General features: G+C 35.9%; 1 protein-coding gene across 4 annotated transcripts in view; it reads left to right on the top strand.

The window, feature by feature from the left end:
* The window catches only part of COL24A1 (collagen type XXIV alpha 1 chain), a 389,925-nt gene that overhangs the window by 34,157 nt on the left and 335,490 nt on the right, over positions 1–20,278 (top strand). For all 4 annotated transcript variants that reach the window (XM_059925489.1, XM_059925499.1, XM_059925479.1 and 1 more), the window contains exons 5-6: positions 1,212–1,265; positions 4,196–4,249. In XM_059925489.1, coding sequence (XP_059781472.1) covers positions 1,212–1,265; positions 4,196–4,249 — 108 coding nt within the window. The remainder of the gene's footprint in view (positions 1–1,211; positions 1,266–4,195; positions 4,250–20,278) is intronic.

Here is a 20,278-nt window from a genome sequence, read left to right as displayed (position 1 = left end):
ATTTGAATGGCTCAGGAGGGAGAACAGAAATATTACTCTTCTGTGGTTGAATTAGGAATATTACTTTTCTCTTAATATTAGAGAATACATGAAAGGTTTTTATTAAGTTAAGGAGTAGGAGAAGGAAAAAATTAAAAGGAAAATGGACAGTTTGAAATATATAAAGAGCATTAGAAAACTGCAAAATGACTGTAGCATTAATAAAGGAGAAAGTTTCAAAGAGAAAAATGTTACATAAAAATGAGGATCAGTAGACCATGCTACTTGTTAACGGTAGGGCTAATATCTTAACCTTGATATGTCTCATTTCAAAACTTGTAGTATTTTTACTGCAATAATGAATGAATGTTTGTAAAATGGAATGTGCGTATGCTCTGTAGACATCAAGAATAATGCCATGGCAGCAGAGGGCACAGTAACAATGAAATTAATGGACAGATGAATGAATGAATATGTATTAACCGTATCCCAAATGAACACTTATTCTTCTACAGTTGATTGTTAAAGTAAGCAAAAAAGACAACATAAGGCATAATATGAGGAAGCAAAGTAGTAGTTTCCTATTTCTTATTTAATATATTTAATAAGTGACATTTAAAGAACTCAGAATACTTTAAAAATTGACCTGTTTTTGCTTTCATATTTTGTTTTTACAAACCATTTAACTCTTATTAGTGACCTCTTGGTGTGCTGCATTTTGTGTAAGGCAGATTTATTACTGAATATACTAGAAGGATCTCATTATAACAGTTTAACACATTACACAGATCCTTGGTATAAGCCTTTTAAGAGAACATAAAATGGTTAGTGCTTTAATTTTTCAAGGCAAGTCTTCTTTTGAAATGTGTTTGAAAAAACCTGTAGTTGTTGGTCTCTAAACCCTAAACTGAATTCCTCCTTCAGTAGTAAAAGTAAATTTAGGTAAAAAACTACCCACGAAACTACTAGTTATGGTCCCTGTGAAAACCAGATACAGTGGCCGTAACCATAAGTCATAGACTTCCTGCTGCCGTATCTAGCCAGATTAAAGAGGACGTCTTGAGTTTCGACTCTCACCCCTGCTGATTAGGGTGAGGGGCTTCATATTGTTTGAAAATCATCAGCTGGTAACTAGGGATGGAAAAGGAGCCCTGGAGTGAGACTCTTAGCAAGACTTGTGAGAGAGGATGCATCTCTTATCATGCCTAATATCTCGGCATTTGTTTTCCAAGGGTCCTTCTGGCCCAGCAGGTATCCCAGGTCCATCAGGAAAGAGAGGTCCACGGGTAAGTAGATGGCCTCCGTTTCTCACTTGCTGTTAGAACTGGTAGCTTTCCAGTATGTTTTTTCCTAGTATTGTACATTATGTATTTCCCTTGGAAATCTGCCCTGGATTGGCAAAGGTAGGAAATTAGCCCTACCTTTGCCAATTCAAGAGAAGCCTGGGAATACGTGCCAGCTGTTTATTTGAGTATAAACACCCAGCCCCAAAGCATTCTCTGTGAGCACGCTCAAGAAAGATAATCAAATTTGTAGATTAGTGACTGTTTGGGTGCTACTTGTAACATTATTCTTAGTTATAAAGTGATCTCATCTGCAGTTGATAGTCCAAGGTGAGGTTCATTTACTTTGGGAAATGAAAAAGAGTGGGCGGCCTTAAAATAGTGCATTCCTGGATTACATAATGGAAAATATTGGAGCTATAAAGTAAAAAAAATAATTGTCCTGAGGAAAAAAAGCTGCCTTAAGGATAAGCAGTAGTTTCTCACATTACACAGGTCCAGCAAAAGATTTATTGCTGGGTTAGAATTAGTTTCTTTCCAACCTCAAAAAAAAAAAAAGAATGGACTTCTAGCAGAAATTCTTCAAAGAGCTAGAAAAAGAATTGTGATTGTGTGTTATAAAGACAAATGCAAATGCCATATATGATTCACTTTCTTTACTGATTTTTATTTATCATATAAACAGTATAATGAAAAATCACCCTTAAATGTTACTTTAAATGGTCCTATTCACATCAAGATCTTGTCCATATGAGGCTGAAGATGATTGCTCACTCCGTTCTAGCTGTTTAACATTTCTTTCTCTATACTTGATGACCTACCACATTCCTCCCAGAGTGTCTTCTAAACTTGCCCCCTCTCTTCCAGCCAGCAGACCATTTCTGTCCTCCTACTTTTCTGTCAGGAGACCCTGGATCCTACTTCCCTGAGGGACTGAGTTCACCTTTGCACTAATTGCATTCCCTCTCCACCGTTAAGGCTGTTCTTCTCCCACAGCATGACCTTTTTATCTCCTTAGATTTTATCTTATTTGACAACAGCCAGCAAGTTATCTTTTTTAAAAATCCCAAACTTTCATTGATGCTAATTTTTCCTAAAGTTATTGTCCTTGCTCACTCTTGCACTGCTGAGCTTTGTGAAATAATACTTTATACCCATTGCACCCACATCTACATCAAAAACTCATTTGTTGGGCTTCCCTGGTGGCGCAGTGGTTGAGAATCTGCCTGCCAATGCAGGGGACACGGGTTCGAGCCCTGGTCTGGGAAGATCCCACATGCCGCGGAGCAACTAGGCCCGTGAGCCACAATTACTGAGCCTGCGCGTCTGGAGCCTGTGCTCCGCAACAAGAGAGGCCGCGGATAGTGAGAGGCCCGCGCACCGCGATGAGGAGTGGCCCCCACTTGCCGCAACTAGAGAAAGCCCTCGCACGGAAACGAAGACCCAATGCAGCCATAAATAAATAAATAAATAAAAATTTAAAAAAAAAAAAAAAAAAAAAAACTCATTTGTTAATCCTTATAAATTTTTCTATCTGCTTTACTGAAATTTGTTTTTGAAGACTACACAAATGAGATGTCATGAAATCTAATTTTTTCCCTTAGTTTTCATCTTGCTAGATATACCTTCAGTGTTTGCATTGCTAGCACCCCTCTGCTTTCTGAAACATAATGCTCTATTAGTTCAGAAGTGAAAAGACAGATAAATAGATAATTAATAACTATTTATGTGTCAGGATGGAGGTGTAGCTGAAGAGCACAGGGGTGTGGTACTAAGCCCAAATGAGTATAGGAGGCCTGGAAACCTGGAAGGCCTTCTGGAGATGAATCTTAGTCTTCTACTTGTTGGTTGTGTGAACCTAAGGTTCCCCATTTATAAATGGGAGTAAATAACCACCTTGCAGGATTGTTATAAGGATTAGTAATAAAAAAGTAAAGCATTAACACAGTTACTTGCACAATAGTAGGTATTTAGTAAATAGAAGCAGTTATTGAATTCACATTGACAAATATTCCTTTTTTTTTTTTTTTTTTTTTTTTGCCTTCTTTGTGTGGCTTTTGGGATCTTTATTCCCTGACCAGGGATTGAACCCAGGCCACGGCAGTGAAAGCGCCCAATCCTAAGCACTGAACCACCAGGGAACTCCCCAAATTGACAAATATTCATTGAGAGGTTGCTATGTGCTAAGTACTACACTGGTAATATTGAAAACAGCCTCTTTTCAAAGAATTTATAATTCTGAAACTAAACATATGTCATAAATTAAAATAGCAATAAAATATTTAAATGACAGAAATATCCCAAGGCAATATACAACTAATTGCAAATAAATTTTACATGCAGCAATTTCTGTAGAAGTGAGTAGGAAAGAGAAATCCCTTCATGCTGGTGTAGCCAGGATTTAAAAAGGAGGTGGTATCTCAGTTGACGCTTGAACGTGATTTGGGCAGGTGTAGGGGGGCAAGTTTAAATGAGGTAAGTCTTTAAGGAACGCATGATAAAAGGCAGGGGAAAAACATAAACAAAACCCCAAGTGCAGAAAGGGTTACCACATGTTGAGAGGAGAGTAACTAAACAATTGCACTTTGTTATTTTTAGGCTTCTTACTCTGCACAAATTTTAGAAGTAGCACTAAGCAATGTGGATGGAGATAAGGGTGGTAAATAAGGGACGTAAACACCTCAAGGGCAGTGTTTTGAAGCAAAAACTGAAACCACAGTTCTGCTCTATAATTAGTCTTTTCCTAGACTGAAATATCCAAGATCTCAGAAGAGATAAAGAACTTTGTAAAATAAGATATCCATTTTAGTGAATTACATAATATTTATTTGAATGTTGAATGTTATAATAACCGCTGTCTGTTATTTGTATCTAGATCTGTGCTAAGAATGATCTTTCTTTCTTTTTTTTTTTTTTTTTTTTACTATTTGCAGGGCATACCAGGGCCACATGGAAATCCTGGGTTACCTGGATTACCAGGTCCAAAGGTGAGTGATTATTAGTGAGTATCGTAAAGAAGATCTTTAACTTTTAAAGCCAACCTTGGGATATCGAGGATCTCTGTCATTTCCAGAGCATGATTCTTCACCAAGATGGTCTTAGCCTGGCAGAGAGCCAGGCTCCTCTGAGAGCCCACCACACTTGGATTTATGTATAGCTAGTGGTAAAGGCAAGCACAGCCCTGCTTTGGTATTCCAAAGTCTTTTTTTTTTTTTTTTTTTTTTAATTAATTAATTATTTATTTATTTTTGGCTGTGTTGTGTCTTCGTTTCTGTGCGAGGGCTTTCTCTAGTTGCAGCAAGTGGGGGCCACTCTTCATCGCGGTGCACGGGCCTCTCACTATCGCGGCCTCTCTTGTTGCGGAGCACAGGCTCCAGATGCGCAGGCTCAGTAATTGTGGCTCACGGGCCTAGTTGCTCCGCGGCATGTGGGATCTTCCCAGACCAGGGCTCGAACCCGTGTGCCCTGCATTGGCAGGCAGATTCTCAACCACTGCGCCACCAGGGAAGCCCCCCCAAAGTCTTTATTGTCAAAATATGATGGCAGTATATGGAAACCTCTGAAATATACAAATTATGATTTGAGTAATTTACCTTAAATCAAGGCTATTTTAATGTATAGATAAGTACTGAGGAAATAAAATATCATTTATTTCCCTGTTCCGCACTTACCTAATATTTTTACCTGAAAAAGATCTGTGAGGATAATGCTTATAGGATACTCATATTTTTATGAGAACAACTAACCTGAAAGCCTGTATATATATGAGCATACATGGTTGTGTAGTGCTAGCATGGTAGGTAATAGTGTGATAGATAGTAGTATAAGTATAGTAAAAACGGATGGCAGAATATATACCAGGCTGGTTAGCTTGAGAGCAGGTATGGAATTGGAAAGATAATTAAATTTATATATATGCGTAAGCATTAGGGTTTTGGTTTCCAGTAACATCATGAATATTTCAGGGTCATTAATAACCACTCTGCTTATTAATTATCTCACTCAAAAGTAACCATATAGATGTTACCATATAGATATAGGTTAAGATAGGATAGAGGTTAAGAACACAGGTTTTGGAGTCTTAACTGATTGGGGTTCAAGTTTTAGCCCTCTTGATTTGTATGACTAGAAGAAAATTACTTTAAGCGGCTTTAAGCTTCACTTTCTTCTTTTCCAAAATAGGAAAAATCATAGTATGTCCTCAGAGGGCTGGAGTGAAGGCTAAATAAATTGTGAGTAAAGCCCTTAACAGTGTTAACATGTCATAAGTAGTATCATTATTATTAATACGTAATAATGATAACAGATATTTTAAATCTAAATTTTCCAAAGTTTCTCATCACTGTCAGCAATTTTTTGAGTTTAATAAAATATCTCAGAGAGAAAAAAGACTTAACTAAAGTCTGGATATGCAACAGTGAGAAAAAAGACAAATGCCTTCTAAAGAAATGAGAAGTTTGTTCTTAAATTTGTGATTCCCTAGCCTTCACGCTTTTTTGGGGACTTGCAGGATATTTAGACTAGTGAAAGGCTAATGTAGTTGTAAAGACCCAGCTCGTGTTTTTCCACAGAGCTGAAGTTCTAGGGGGCTTGCCATCCTGCTAACACCCTGATCTCCACAACAAGAAGGAAGACAGAATGGGGGAGGGTGGGTTTCCACACATTTTGTGTTGTCCTCCACTTCCCCTGCCTTAGCCAGTAGCAAATGGGTACTTGAAACAAACAAAAAAGATAGAGAATAGGGTGAGGAGAGATGAAGGTAGAGATAGTGGAAAGCCTTTGATTTAATTGACTTCTTAAAATGTGTGTACTTATTCAGGAGAAAACACTTAAGAAAATGATGAACTTTGTAACAAAAAATTATCATTGTCCAAAGATTAAAAACAGTATATTTTTCAGTGTTGACTGGTATGAATGTGTGTCTTTGGTAAAATGAACTAGGAGAGATGAAATCTTAATCTCAAATTTCTCTTTAATATTATATTTAGTAGTGTGAGTATAATTTTGACTATAACTATTTACCAATAACATATTTTTGTGAACCCATATATTAGGGATTTTAAAAACTCCACTTTTAATTTGCAAGCAACTAACTGAACCTCTTGGGAACTTAATTGTATAGACCTGAATATTAGTCTTTAATTCATATTTAATTTGATAATTTGATAACCATGTTCAAAATAGGCAAGACTGACCATGATTTGTTTTAACTGCACATATTTGTGGAGGACATTAGATTGTGACAGGTGTTAAAAATCACCACTGTCTCTTAAATGAATCAAGTAAAGCTTGTAGCATGTGGTTTGTGAAACCAATTTTCCTAGATATTTAACATGCACTTTAAAGTAATCAGGATTAATAGAACATTCAAGGCTTATACTTTATAATCCTCTTATAGTATTTATTCAAGACAGTGCAATATAAATGCAAATTTCATATTCTCAACAATAAATTTTGACATGTAATCACAGGATTTATTTTCCTTCAGGGAACAAAAATCCCTTTTAGATTAAGGGATTTTAGAGTATAAAGACATTTTCAGCATTTTTCTCTTTTCAGTTATTGTTTAGCAAGAATAACATATAATTATTGGCCTCTAAGGAAATTGTATAAAAATTCATCTTGTTGCTTGCACAAGAAATGATCTGTCCATTTCAAAAGGGGTTACCTGAACCTATGAAAAGACCAAATTAAGGCAATTGCAAGTTTAGAAAGGTTTAACTGAAGTGGAAAACACAGTGCATTATGGAACCTTTATACAGTCATATTTGGATTAATGTGCTTTATAAAAATTGTTAGAACTGATACTGACCAGGGTTCTTGGCCTTCCCTAATCAATAGAAATTGCTAGTTCTTATATGGGGTGAGGGTAGAGGTGTGTCCAAGGGTCGGGCCAGAGGGGTGGCTTAGGTGCTTGGCCCACCCCTTTGGTGGTGTTGAGTTCATGGGGCATGCGCAGTACCGGGCTTTTGCTCCCAGCTCTTCAAAAGTGGCAGTTGGGTTTTTTTTTGGTCTTTTTGTATCTTTTATCCATAATTTGTCCCAATTGCACATGCACACAGTTATTTTTAGTCCCTGATAGTGTCTTTGTGTTTTGTTGCTTGAGGAGAGGTTTGTCCAGGTGCAGGCATTGCAGCACTGCGGCAAAGAGTCCCAAGTCCCAGCCTGTCTCAGAACCAAAAGATACTTTATATAAGTTAATGGCGTGAAGCACATAAAACACCTGGTAGAATACTTGTGTGTAGTTGACACTTAAGAAAACATTATTTCCCTTTTCTGGAGGAGCTACTTAAAGGTAACTAGGCTATTTAGAAATGCAACTTTTACTGAAAGTATCACATTTATTATTTGTTAAGAGCCACAAGACTTTTTTTTTTTAACTTATGAATGAAAATACCTTAATATAGTAAAGAAATATGTTCTATTTATAAGACTATTTAAAAGTTTATAAGAATAAAGCTTATTTTGCTAACATACTCTAGATTGATGCAAAAATTAATTTATTTTCTGTTATACTTTTACAATTAAGTTAGTATTTATCATAAAGGACAAAAAGTGTAAACTGATCTTTGGTAGTTCTCAACTCTGTTCAAGCAAAATGACTTTTCACATATCTGTTCGTCATCTTAGTAGATTCTGAGTTACTTGAATGCAGTGGCCAGATCTTACTCATCTTTGCCTTTGTGTCCAGCCCAGTGCCCAGCATGTGTTGGGCACTCAATAAATGTTAAACTGAAACAATAAGCAGACTTAACATTAGAAACAAGGCACTGGCATCATAAGGGAATGAAAACTAGCACTTATTAAGCATCTAATTATTTTATGTATGCCATCTCATTCAGTTCCACTTCCGTTAAGAGCACTGTTCAGAGCAGGCTTTATTACCTTCTGCTTTCCACAGAAGAAAACATATTCAGAGAGGTAAGTACTTAACCGAGGTAACACAGTTGTAACTGGCATCAGAATTAGATCTGTTTTTCTCTTACACCGATTTATCTCTACTAACATAGTGAGGAGTTCATTTGTGAAACAGCACCTTAAAGAGGAAGGGTTTGGGTAGGGTAATAACCTAATGTAATTAAAGATTTTCTGAATTCATTTAGTAATAGTAACACAATATGTCCATTCCAAGGTTCCAGCTTATCCTTTGGATACTGATAATGACATGTAAAGTCCATAAAGAGTGAAACTGAACTCTAGCCTCTCAGAACTGTGTTGTTAAATTGTTAAGCAGTAGAAGAATAAAATGCCACACAAAAATTTAGTGGATATAATATAGAATTTTTTCAGCATTATTAAGACTAATTGATTTAAAACAGAAAGACTATTGCGTTCTTTAGCTGAAATCATTAGCTGAAATCAGTAGACTAAGGGTAGAAATATTGTCTTAAAAAAAACAACAACACAAGGAAGTGAACTCTGTTTCTCTATTTGCTAGAGAGAATGACTTTTTTCTTGCCACCAAATGCCTTCTGGGTCCACAGTTCACCATATTTACTTATTTAATATGAACTTTATTTGCAGGGTGCTGGACATTTTTTATTACTATTAATTAACACATGATCAATTATGCAGTAGATCTTTGGACATGAGTCCAAATGCAGAATCTAGATCTTTGGCCTACCCTACACTTATAATTCTAGTCCAGGCAATCTATTTGCATCCAGATAGTTCGTTTCCCAAAAATGCTTCTTAATGGCAGCTTAAAACCTTCCCATGGACATTCATAGCTTATATTACTTTAGTCAGGTTCAATAGCTCCATCAAATTTAATCCAGTTAAATGAAAACATCTAACCTTAATAAGCTGCAATAACAATGTCCCATTAGTAATATTAAATGAGATGTTACCAATAATGTTAAATATTGAATTTCCAAGGAATATATCTTTGTGCTGTTTTATTCCTGGTTTTGACCCTCTGCTCCCATGTCTCCATCATTATTTCTCTAAACTGAAAGTCCCATTTTCCTTGTGTGTGAATTAAATAAATGTGTTGAGTATAGATGCTGACCCATTGTAAGAATTTTTTACTGAGTCAGATTGCTATGAAAAATTTTCAGTCCAACATTCTGAAAATGTAAAGTATGATAAAATGGTGAAGACTGAGGTGCTCCTATTATTCTACACAATGTAGGGACCTTTTTGTAAAGGACCAGACAAATATGACAAATATATTAAAATTTTTTCCTTCTAGCTATCAAAGTCTATTGGGTTCATGTTAGAAGGATTCAGGAGCCAATTTGAAAAGGCTTCCACTAGCCAAAGATTGGTATAATTTGAGCATCATTAAGGATAATAACTGTAGTGGATTGAATCAAAACAAATATCTCTAAATCCATGAGTTATAATGTAGTTAAAAACAGACAAACCCTCACTGGTCACCTGTAGAGGATGCTGGGGAATTACATCTATGAGATTCTCAAATTCTCTGACACCAATTGAATATTCAACAGTTAAATTCAATTCTGACACTACCCCAATTTAGTGTCAGACTCCACAGATTTAAGGGCTCAGTCCCACAAGACTCCACACACTTGAGATGCCAGCAACAGATGGGTTGCCCAGGCTACTCACACTTCTGCCTGGCTGACTACACGTTCAGGGATTCCCACAATCTCTTCCTCTCTCCCAGGTTTGATATTTTTCTAGAACAGCTCACAGAACTCAGGAAAACACTTTAATTAGGCTTACCAATTTATTATTAAAAAAATACAACTCAAGTCACTAAATGGTAGAGCTGCATAGGGCAAAATATGGAGGGTGGGAACCCGGAGCTTCCATGCCCTCCCCAGGTGCATCATCTTCCCAGCACATCAGTGTGTTCACCTACTGGAAGCTCTTGGAATGTCTTTGTTCAAGAGTTCTTAAAACCCAGTCTCTACCACCCACTCCTCTCCCTGGAGGTGGGGGAGGGAATGGGGCTAAATTCCTACGCTCTAATCGCTTGTTTGCCTTTCCAGTGACTCGTCCCCATCCTGAAGCTCTCTAGCTCCCCCTCTTCAGTCACCTCATTAGCATAAGCTCAGATGTGGTTGCAAAGGACTTGTTATGAATAACAAAAGACACTCCTATGACTCAGGAAATTCCAAGGGTTTTAGGAGCTCTGTGCTAGGAACCAGGGACAAAGACCAAATGTATATTTTTATTATACCACAATGTCATTATTGTGAAAAATGGTAAATAGAAGAAAAATAAAGGGAAAGAATAAATTTTTTCTTAACAAATTGCCTTGCTTTTCTTATAGAATTGAACCTTAGTGCAACCAAATAGTTGACAAAGGGAAGTTTCTCTTTACAGAAAAAGCTAGCAAATGAAGAAAGAATACTAGAGTTAGAATCACCATTTTTGCAATCCTGATGAAGAAAAGGTTGAAAACAATAGATACAACTCAGGAAGTCCAAAGGCCTTGAAGCAGGAGACTGCTTGGCAGTCTTTGAGGAATAGCTGAATGAGATAAGTGGTAGGAGATAGATCAGAGAGATAGCAGGAGCCAGATTATGTTGAATCTTGTAGATAAGAATTTTGGTTTGGATTTTACTCTGTGTTGGATATTTATGGGAGAGTTCTAAGTAGAAAGATGACACCATGCAATTTATGTTGTAGGAGGATGGTTCTGGCTATCACAGAGAATAGATTGGGGTAGGGGAAGAGTAGAAATAGGGGCACCAGTTTGGAGACTACTTCACTGGTCTACCCAAGCTCACGCCATGGGTGAGGATGGCATGGACTAGAGTGTTAACAATGGAGATGGTGTAAAGTGGTCAAAATCTAGATGTATTTTGAGGTACAGTTAACATAATTGCTGATGAGTCACTTACATGGTGTGAGAGAGGAGTCAAAGGTAATCTAAGGCTTAAGCAGTTGAACAGCTGGTATTGTGGGAGCTGCCATCTACTGGAATGAGGAGGAACGTGATTTCAGGTTTTTACTTGTTTTGTTTTCGCCTGGGAGGAAATCAGGAGTTCATTTCCATTAATGTTTTAAAAGAACCAACTTTTGGCTTTGTTACGTTTTTCTATGGACCATATAATATTTCATTGATTTTTAGCTCTATTCTAACATAAGCATTTAGAGCTATGAATTTCTCTCTAAGGACTGATTTAACTGCATCCCACAAAATTTGATGTGTTGTGTTTTCATTATCATTCAAGTTGAAATGTATGCTTTCTTCGTTACTCATTGGTTATTTAGAAGCATGTTGTTTATTTTAATGTCCATCAATGAGAAGCTTTTCTAGTGATCTTATTGTTACTGGTTTCTAATTTAGTTCCACTGTGTTCAGAAAGCACACAATGGAAGAGTTTAATCTTTTAAAATTTATTGAGGCATTTTATGGCCCATCATGTGATCTATCTTGATGAATAGTTCACATGAACTTCAAAGGATTGTGTATAGTGTTCTATAAATGTCAGTTCGATTATGGTGGTTGATGGTGGTGGTCAAATTTTCTCTGTCCTTACTAGGTTTTTTCTTGTCTAGTTGTTCCGTTAATTACTGAGAGAGGTGTGTTGAAATATCCAACTCTGATTTTGGATTTTATATCTTTAGTGTTTAGGAAGTGTTTAGTTAGCGTTTGCTTCATGTATTTTGCAGCTCTTGTGTGATGCATGCATATTTAAGGACTATTATGTCTTCCTGATGAACAGAGCTTTTTATCATTATCAAATATCTCTGTTTATCTTTAGTAATACTCCTCTTCTTGAAGTCTAGTTTGATAGTAATAGAGCCACACCAACTTTTTAATGCTTATTGTCTGCCTGGTATATATATTTCCTTTCCTTTACCTGTCTATATTTAAAGTGCATCTCTTATAGATACTGTATAGTTGGGTCTTTTATATTTATCTAGGCTTGATAATCTCTGATTTTTAATTAGAATGTTAAGTTCATTTACATTTGTGTAATTTTGGTATGATTGGGTCTTGGCCTTCTGCATTGTCATTTCTTTTCCATTTATCCCAGGTGTTCTTTGTCCCTTTATTCCTTTTTTTCTACCTTCTTTTGGGTTAATCAAATATATTTTAGTATTCTATTTAATTTCTCTTGGCATTTCAGCTGTATCTCTGATTGATTTTTAGTGGTTGCTTTAGGGATTACAGTATGCCTTATTAACTTACTGTAGTTTACTTAGAGTTAATATGGTAATATTTCATGTAAAATATAAGACTCTTGTAACATTACAATTACATTTACCTACTGTCCTCCCATCCTTTGTGTTCTGTTATCATTTATTTTACATCTATGTCATTATAAACCCAACAGTACAATGCAATAATTTCTGTATTAGCTCCTATTCCTTCCTATAGGTCTGAGTTTCTGTCTGGTGCCACTTCCCTTTAGCTAGCAGAAATTCCTTCAATAATTCTTTGAGTACAGTTCTACTGGTGATGGTTTCTCTTGGTTTTTGTTTACCTGAAATTTATTTTGTCTACATTTTTTTGAAGGATAGTAAACAAAATTTTTGTAGAGTAAAAAATTCTTGGTTGAGAATGTTTTTCTTCCAGCAGTTTAAACATGTCTGATGTTCTCATATTTTGGCCTTTACTGTTTCTGATGAGGATTTAGCCAACATTTTTATTCCCCTCAATATAATGTGAAATTTTCCACAGGATGTCTTAATGTTTTTCTCTTTGTCTGGCTTTTAGCAGCTTTACTATGATGTCTGTAGAGGTGGTTTCCCTTAGATATTTCTTTGGGCTTCACTGAATGTCTTTTTACCCATAAAACATTTTTGTAAAGAAATTTGGGACATTTATGGCCATTATTTCTTCAAATAATCTTTCTGTCCCATTATTTCTCTCCTTTCCTTCTGGGACTCCATGTATGTTATACTATTAATATTGCCCCACAGGTCACTAGATCTTTGTTCATTTTTGCCATGTATTCTTTTTTTCTCTTCTTCAGATTAGATAACTTCTATAGATCTGCCTTTAATTTCATTAAACTTTACTTCTGCCTTCTCCGATATGATGTTAATCTCATCCAGTAAATTTTTATATTTAAGATACTGTATTATCAGTTCTAGGTTTTTAGTTGACTCTTTTTATATAGTTTTCATCTGTCTGCTGATATTTGTCTATTCACTCATTATGATCATCTTTTCCTTTAAGCCCTTGAACATATTTATAATAGTTAATAAAATCTTCAACTGCTAATTCTAACTTCTAGGTCTTCTTGTGGTCTGTTTGTATTGACTGCTTTTTTTCTTTACCTCAAGTCAGATTTTCTCTTTTGCATGTCTAGAAAAATTTGATTACATACTGCATGTTGTGGATGATATGTGGATCTTTAGATGCTGTTACCTTTCTTTTTAATACTTTGGAGACTTGATTTTTGTTCTGTAGGCACTTAAATAACTGGCTCATCACCTTAAATTTGTACAGGTTTGGAAACTTTTATTTTTTTATTATTTTTTTTTTATTGGCATTTAATTGCTTTACAATGTTGTGTTAGTTTCTGCTGTAGAACAAAGTGAATCAGCTATATGTATACATATATCCCCTCCCTCTTGAGCCTCCCTCCCACCCCTCTAGGTCATCTCAGAGCACTGAGCTGAGCTCCCTGTGCTATACAGCAGCCTCCCACCAGCTATCTGTTTTACACATGGTAGTGTATATATGTCAATGCTACTCTCTCAATTTGTCCCACCCTCCCCTTCCTGCCCCCTGTGTCCACAAGTCCGTTCTCTGTGTCAGCATCTCTTTTCCTTCCCTGCAAATAGGTTCATCAGTACCATTTTTCTAGATTCCATATATGTGCGTTAATATACAATATTTGTTTTTCTCTTTCTGACTTACTTCACTCTGTATGACAGACTCTAGGTTCATCCACATCAAGGTTTGGAAACTTTTTTAAAGGGCAGATCTGTTTCAGTTTCGCTTACAGTATTAGTGCGAGTCCATTAGTCCAAGAATATAGTATTTGCTTCTAAAGTATAACTCTCCCTCAATTTCAATGGAAAGGTATTTATCAAACTATTTACCATGTTCTTCTAAAATGATGTGGCTCAAACCCCAAACTTTCTCCTGTAGTGACCAGCAGCTGAAATTTGTTAATTCTTTCAGCCTTTTACTTGTTGATTTCTGCTGAGTTCTTTGGAATCTATCTCATGAAAACACATGTCAGGATCAGCCAAGAATTGAAGAAAATCTATATTCAAGCTTTGGGGGAAGCTGACTTTCTTTCTTTCTAGGATTTTCTCCCTCAGTTTGCGGTCATTTTGGTACTCCTATGCTCTCTCCTCTGATACCACTAGCCAAAAGGTTTATGTTTTTCTGCTTGAATTCCAGCCACTCTGTGCAGACTGGGAAGTGTCTTTAGGAGAAAGACTGTATAAATGTGTATTAAACCAAGTGTGGTTTCTTCTTTCAAGAGTTGAATCCCCTCCAGCCCTGTTTTTTATTGTTCTCCTGTGCATTCAAATAGTTGTTTTACATATCTTGTCCTGACTTTACAATTGTAATCTTCAGGAGGATTAGTTGCATATATGCTACTCTGCCACTATCTGAACCAGAATTCCCAAGAGTTCCTTTTTGATCGTATTCAATTTGAGAGGACTATTTAACATCCAAGTGGAGATATAAAAAGGGTGTATGGATCTGGAGTTCAGGGAAGATATCATAACTAAAAATATACATTTCAGAGTCATCAATGTATATATGGAATTTAAAGCTATGGAACTGATGCGGTCACCTAGGGATGAATGTAGGCAAAGAAGAAAAGTGTCCAAGGACTGAGTCTTGGGGTACTTCAGAGTTCAGTGTATTAGGAAGATGAAGAGGAACTAGCAAAGGAGACTCAGAAAGAATGACCAATGAGGTAGGATAGTGGTAGGGACAAAAGCCTGAGTAGAGTAGGTCTAAGAATGGATGGAGAGGAAGAAGTCTTTTAGTTAACATAGACAACTTTCTAGGAGTTTTTCTCTAAAAGGGAACAGTATAATGGAGCAGAGAAGGGAGATGTGGGCACAAGGAAAGTTATTTTTTAAGATTGGAGAAATTACAGTGTGTTTACTTGATGATGGCAGTTATCTTAGAAGTAAAAATTAAAATAATATAGGGAAGACAGTTCACCAATAATGTCCTGGTGAGAGACAATGGGGGGGTTTGGTTATGAAGGCAGAGTATTTTGGAACAGGTTAAGGTGAGGTGTAGTGGATTTGGTTATGAGAGCTTGTGAAAGGTGAAAGCAGGATAACCATCTGAGAGTAAAGAGAGAGAAGTTTTGAAATAATCATCTATGAAAATGGGAAAGTGAATCGACTGAGGCAATTACTGGACACACCAAAAGACAAAGTAAAACAAAATCAATGTAAGAAGTCATGAATTTCAAGTGAGATTTGTCAGCATTATTGTTTTCTCTTAATCACATTCAGCTGCTAGGGATAGAGTCAAAGTAGGTAGAGAGTTTATATTTAAGATTTTCCAGGTAAGCTTGTAAGACAGAGGGAGAAACAGGCAGTGGTGTCATTTATGTATGCAAGGAAGAGATTAGAATATAAGACACTGGTATTTAGGCTAGCTAGGGATGGGAAGTGAGACCCTGTGGGGGATGAAAGAGTGAAAATGTGATGGGATCACATATTAGCAGTTCCAGTGGGTCAAATAATTGTTAAAGTTATAAGGGCTTAGAGTGAGCTAAAAAGATAAGAAGTGTTGGTTAGAGAGTATAGTGCTTAAAATTGAGATTATGGAGCTTGTGCAGTTATTGCTAATATTAAAGCCAAGAATATTCAAGTGGTGCTGCCTCAAGATTATGTCATTTAGTGTTTCCTTTATGATACTCTACCAATTTAGCTCATTCATACTCTGAATTTTTAAATTCCAAATTCTTTCCATTAAAATTTTGCTGCACCATCAGTAATTCACTCAAGAGTTGTGTTCTCTGCTTTTCAAGATGGCCATAATTGTAAAATTTATTTTAATGATTGTATTTAGTACTGTTATTTTTAATACTAACTACTAACATCTATGTAATCTATAGGGGATTTGATCATAAATCTTTCAAGCTAATCTAAGTAGGTATTATTATTATTCCCGTTTTACAGAGGAGGAAATTCAGGTTCAGAGAGATTAAATGACTTGTTCAGTCTTTTCACTCTAAATCCCAATGCTCTTTCCATTATATTGTGTGGACTCCAATCTGATAAATTTGTTGGAACATCTTAACGGGTCTAATACCTTAGGGAGTTTCCCTCCTTATACAGAGAGCCATCTGGAGATCCATAACAGTCTAAAAGAGCTACTCTGATAATGAGGATTTTAGACTATAGCAGATCAGTAAGATAGGTGGGACTTTTGGAATCCTTGAGTAGTAAAATGTAGGCAACTTCCTTTTCTTCTCATTCATACTCAAAAGGAGGATATATAGCTCCTTCAATAAAAGTCGTGTAGGAGTAAGTAAAAGTCAGTATTGAAGGTCAAAGTCAATTATGATTAATTTATAAACATTATTTTTAATTCCAAGGAGTTTTTGAAAAGCCAATCAAGTGTGGCTAAAAGTGTGTCAGGAATCATAGAATAAATAAATAAATAGATAACAAATAAGTAAATATGATTTCCCTCATAAAAAGGAGGGAAAACGACAGAAATTTTGGAGTATTTTCCTTAAATGCAGAAAAGTATGCCCTACTTCCTTGACATTTCAGGCAAACTTGGCATGTTCAATAATCTCTTCCTCATGCATTTTATACTAGGATCAGTGCACAACTGGCCAGGTTAAAAGCATTTTCTTCATACTGACTTAAATTTCTGGTTCTAGAATATGAGATGATCAATTAACTTAAGCATATTTGTGTGGCAATAAGAGATTTGACGTATATCTCTTTACATATGTTGCCAAGATGTACAAAGCTTATGAATAAGAAAAAGGTCTGTCTTTACATCTGATTTTTATTGCTTAATTGATTACTTTCTCCCACTCTTTCAATTTTCTTAAAGTGGAAGATGAAATGTCATATTAGATGATGATGTCAAGAAAGCTGAAAGATAATTATATTAAGGAAGTTGGTATATAATAGAAAATTCAGATAGGACCAAAAAATAAGAGTTTTTAGTGTGAGAATTCTAAGTAAAAACATTGGCCGTAAAAAAGTTTTATTATATTCACATTTCTCAAGGGCTATCATTTCTTAAGTTCCTTTTAAATTTGTTGTAAATATTGCCTCAAATCAATTAGTTAGGCTTTATAATAGGTTAAAATATATAAAAATCAATAAGATCTTAATTTAACAGATGTTGTGATATGAGAAAGAAAATTGACCTGATTTACCAGTACTTTTCTAGGCAGTCTTAACCAATTCAGTTAACTTTTCTGGACCTTATTGCTTCTTTCTCTATAAAAGGATTTGCTCTATAAAGGGATAAGCTCTTATCTCTCATAAATTCTAAATAGATTATCTTTTTTTTAGATGAAGAGTTGAGTTCTTAAATATTAAGATATCACTAAAGCCATTTGTCAGGTCCCGTAATTTTGTAACCAGTGATCTAAAATTGTATTAGTGGTAGAAGTGGTGATAGCTATGGAAGGGAAGAGATCAGACTGGAAAACAACCTTTTCCTTAAACATTTTTTTTTTGTTGCTTGGATATAGGACTCTGCCAATGAAGACTCATTTCTAATTTGTAAAATGAAAAGACTTACTGGGGAACATGAAGGACTTTTTGTCTTTCTTCTTTCATCATTCAGTTTGAGAGCTATTTCAGGAGTATCCCTCCCATACCATTCCCCACCTCTAACTTTGAACTGTAAGCTTAACGTTTTATTTCACCGAGAAACTAGAAGCAGTCAGATGAGAATTAGCTCTCATTTTTTTCCCCATTACCAAGGCTAGTGACCTAATATCTGTACCCATATATTCTACCTTTGAAATTGTTGTACCAGATTAATTGTTCCCTCTGAAATGTCTCTGCTTGGACCCTGGATCCCCATCTTCTATGGCATACTCAAGAGAAATATGCATTTCTCCCAACTTATGCTCAATTTCTCCCTTTTTTCCTAGATCATTCCCATCAACAAAATAACTTGCTATATTAGTTTCCATCTTGACATAAAATTTTAAAAGCCTAAGCCCTCTCTTAGAACTCACATCTTCTTTCTCCTGAGATGTGGTGTACTCCTCTTATTTCTCTACTTGCCTTGCTAATCAAAGCTCCTGTCTTACCACCCATGACCTTTATGTGTTCTTCTTAACCACTCCACTGATACGACACCTATCAAGGTCACCAACCACCTCCATCTCTCCCAGGAGCCTCTCCTCACGTGACTCATTTTTTCAGCAGTAGTGGACACACACAGTTGGCCATGGCTTCGTTCTGAAAATGTCTTCTCTACACTTGGAGGCTCCACAATCACCTTGTTTGCCTTTCAACTTACATGCTGTGTCACCTCATTCTCTCTTGCTGTCTTTCCTCCTCCAATTTCTAAATATTAGAACATATTTAGTGAACCATCCTCCTTCCTCTTCTTTTCTCTATATTTACACTTTTTCTCAGTAGTCTCATCCTTTGCCATGGTTTCAGATACAATTTATATTCTGGTGACTTTTGATATCCAGCCTCAGCATCCAACAGCACACACAATATCTCCACTTAAAAATCTAAGAGACACCTTGCTTTTAACGTGTCTGAGAGAGAACTACAGCTGTCATACAGTCCTACTGTTCTCCCCAATCTTTTCCATCTTTGTTGTTTTCCCATTGTACGTGGACTTGATGGCAGTCTGTCTCTCTCACTTCTCATCCTGGAAATTCTGTCGGCTCTGCCTTCAATATGTATTCTGAGTTTGGAACCCCCATAATGTCTTTTCAACACTACAGCCAGTGGTATCTTGTTAAAAGTGAAGACAGATCTGAGTAAAAGCCAAACCACAAGTAAGGCCCTATAATTCTTTTTGTGTTCTGGCAGCTTTTGTCTCTCTGAAGTGCACGCCTGCTTCTCTCCACTTAGCACCTGTTACATCGGGCAACCTGCTGTTTCTCAGACAAACCTCAGGCCCTTTGCACTTACTCTTTTCTCTGCTGGGGATGCTCTTAGTGATCTCCCTTCAGATATATTTACAACTTCCTCCCTTACCTCGAAATTTCAATTCTCTGGTCAGATCACCTTCTCAGGGATGGTTCCTCCCAGTGCACCCAAGAAAAGAGCCCTCTGCGTCCTGGCTGGTCACAGTTCCCTTCCCCAGCTGCTGCTTTCTTCCTGACACTTATCTATACAAGAAATTGTATTTTTAAAAATTTCCATTTATTCTTTTTTTTTTTTTCTTTCACACTGGAATGTTAGCCTAAAGAGGACAGATAACTTACCTGTTTTGTTCATCCCTATGTGTTCAGGAAGTTGTTCAATAAATATCTGTGGAATGAAAGAAAAAAAAAAAAGAAAGTATCCCTGAATATGTGAAGGAAGACATGATTGTTTCCCTACTTCCCATAGGGTGAAAATAACATTTAGAAATGGAAAATTATTATTAGCTAAGCATGGTAATGAAGTCAGAATTTGAATGATAAAGAATCTCAATTCTGTGTTTTATGAAGCATGAAATAGAAAAGGAGATACTTTGCTAGTATGCATAATAAGAAAGAAAGAGTACTTTACTATTGTACCAAAAAATTTTGGTTGAAACCTAATGTCATATTTCTCTTGATATATAAAAGATAAAGATTCCCAAAGTATGAAAAATATCTATTTTTATAACAGAATAAAAAGAATTTTGGCAGTTAGAGGGTTTTGTATTTTTGTTTTATTATAAAAGTAATGCATGTACATTGCAAGATTTTGGAAAATATTTAAACTTGGAATGATGTTTTAAAATTTTGAGAATTATTATAAGCAGTTTTCTTTTACTAAAAATAACTAGTTTTCCCATACTAAAATAGGAATTATAACTCAATATGTCACAAAAATAGAAAAGTTAATAGAGCCTTTATGTAGTTCCCTTGAAGAAGGATGTTTCATTTGTTCTCTACGTCTGTGTCTCTATTTCTGCTTTGCAAATAAGGTCATCTATACCATTTTTCTAGATT

The sequence above is a fragment of the Balaenoptera ricei genome, chromosome 1, assembly GCF_028023285.1.
Source record: "Balaenoptera ricei isolate mBalRic1 chromosome 1, mBalRic1.hap2, whole genome shotgun sequence".
Classification (NCBI taxonomy): domain Eukaryota; kingdom Metazoa; phylum Chordata; class Mammalia; order Artiodactyla; family Balaenopteridae; genus Balaenoptera; species Balaenoptera ricei.
The sequence above is the reverse complement of the archived record's forward strand: the minus strand, read 5'-3'. Positions and strand labels throughout refer to the sequence as shown.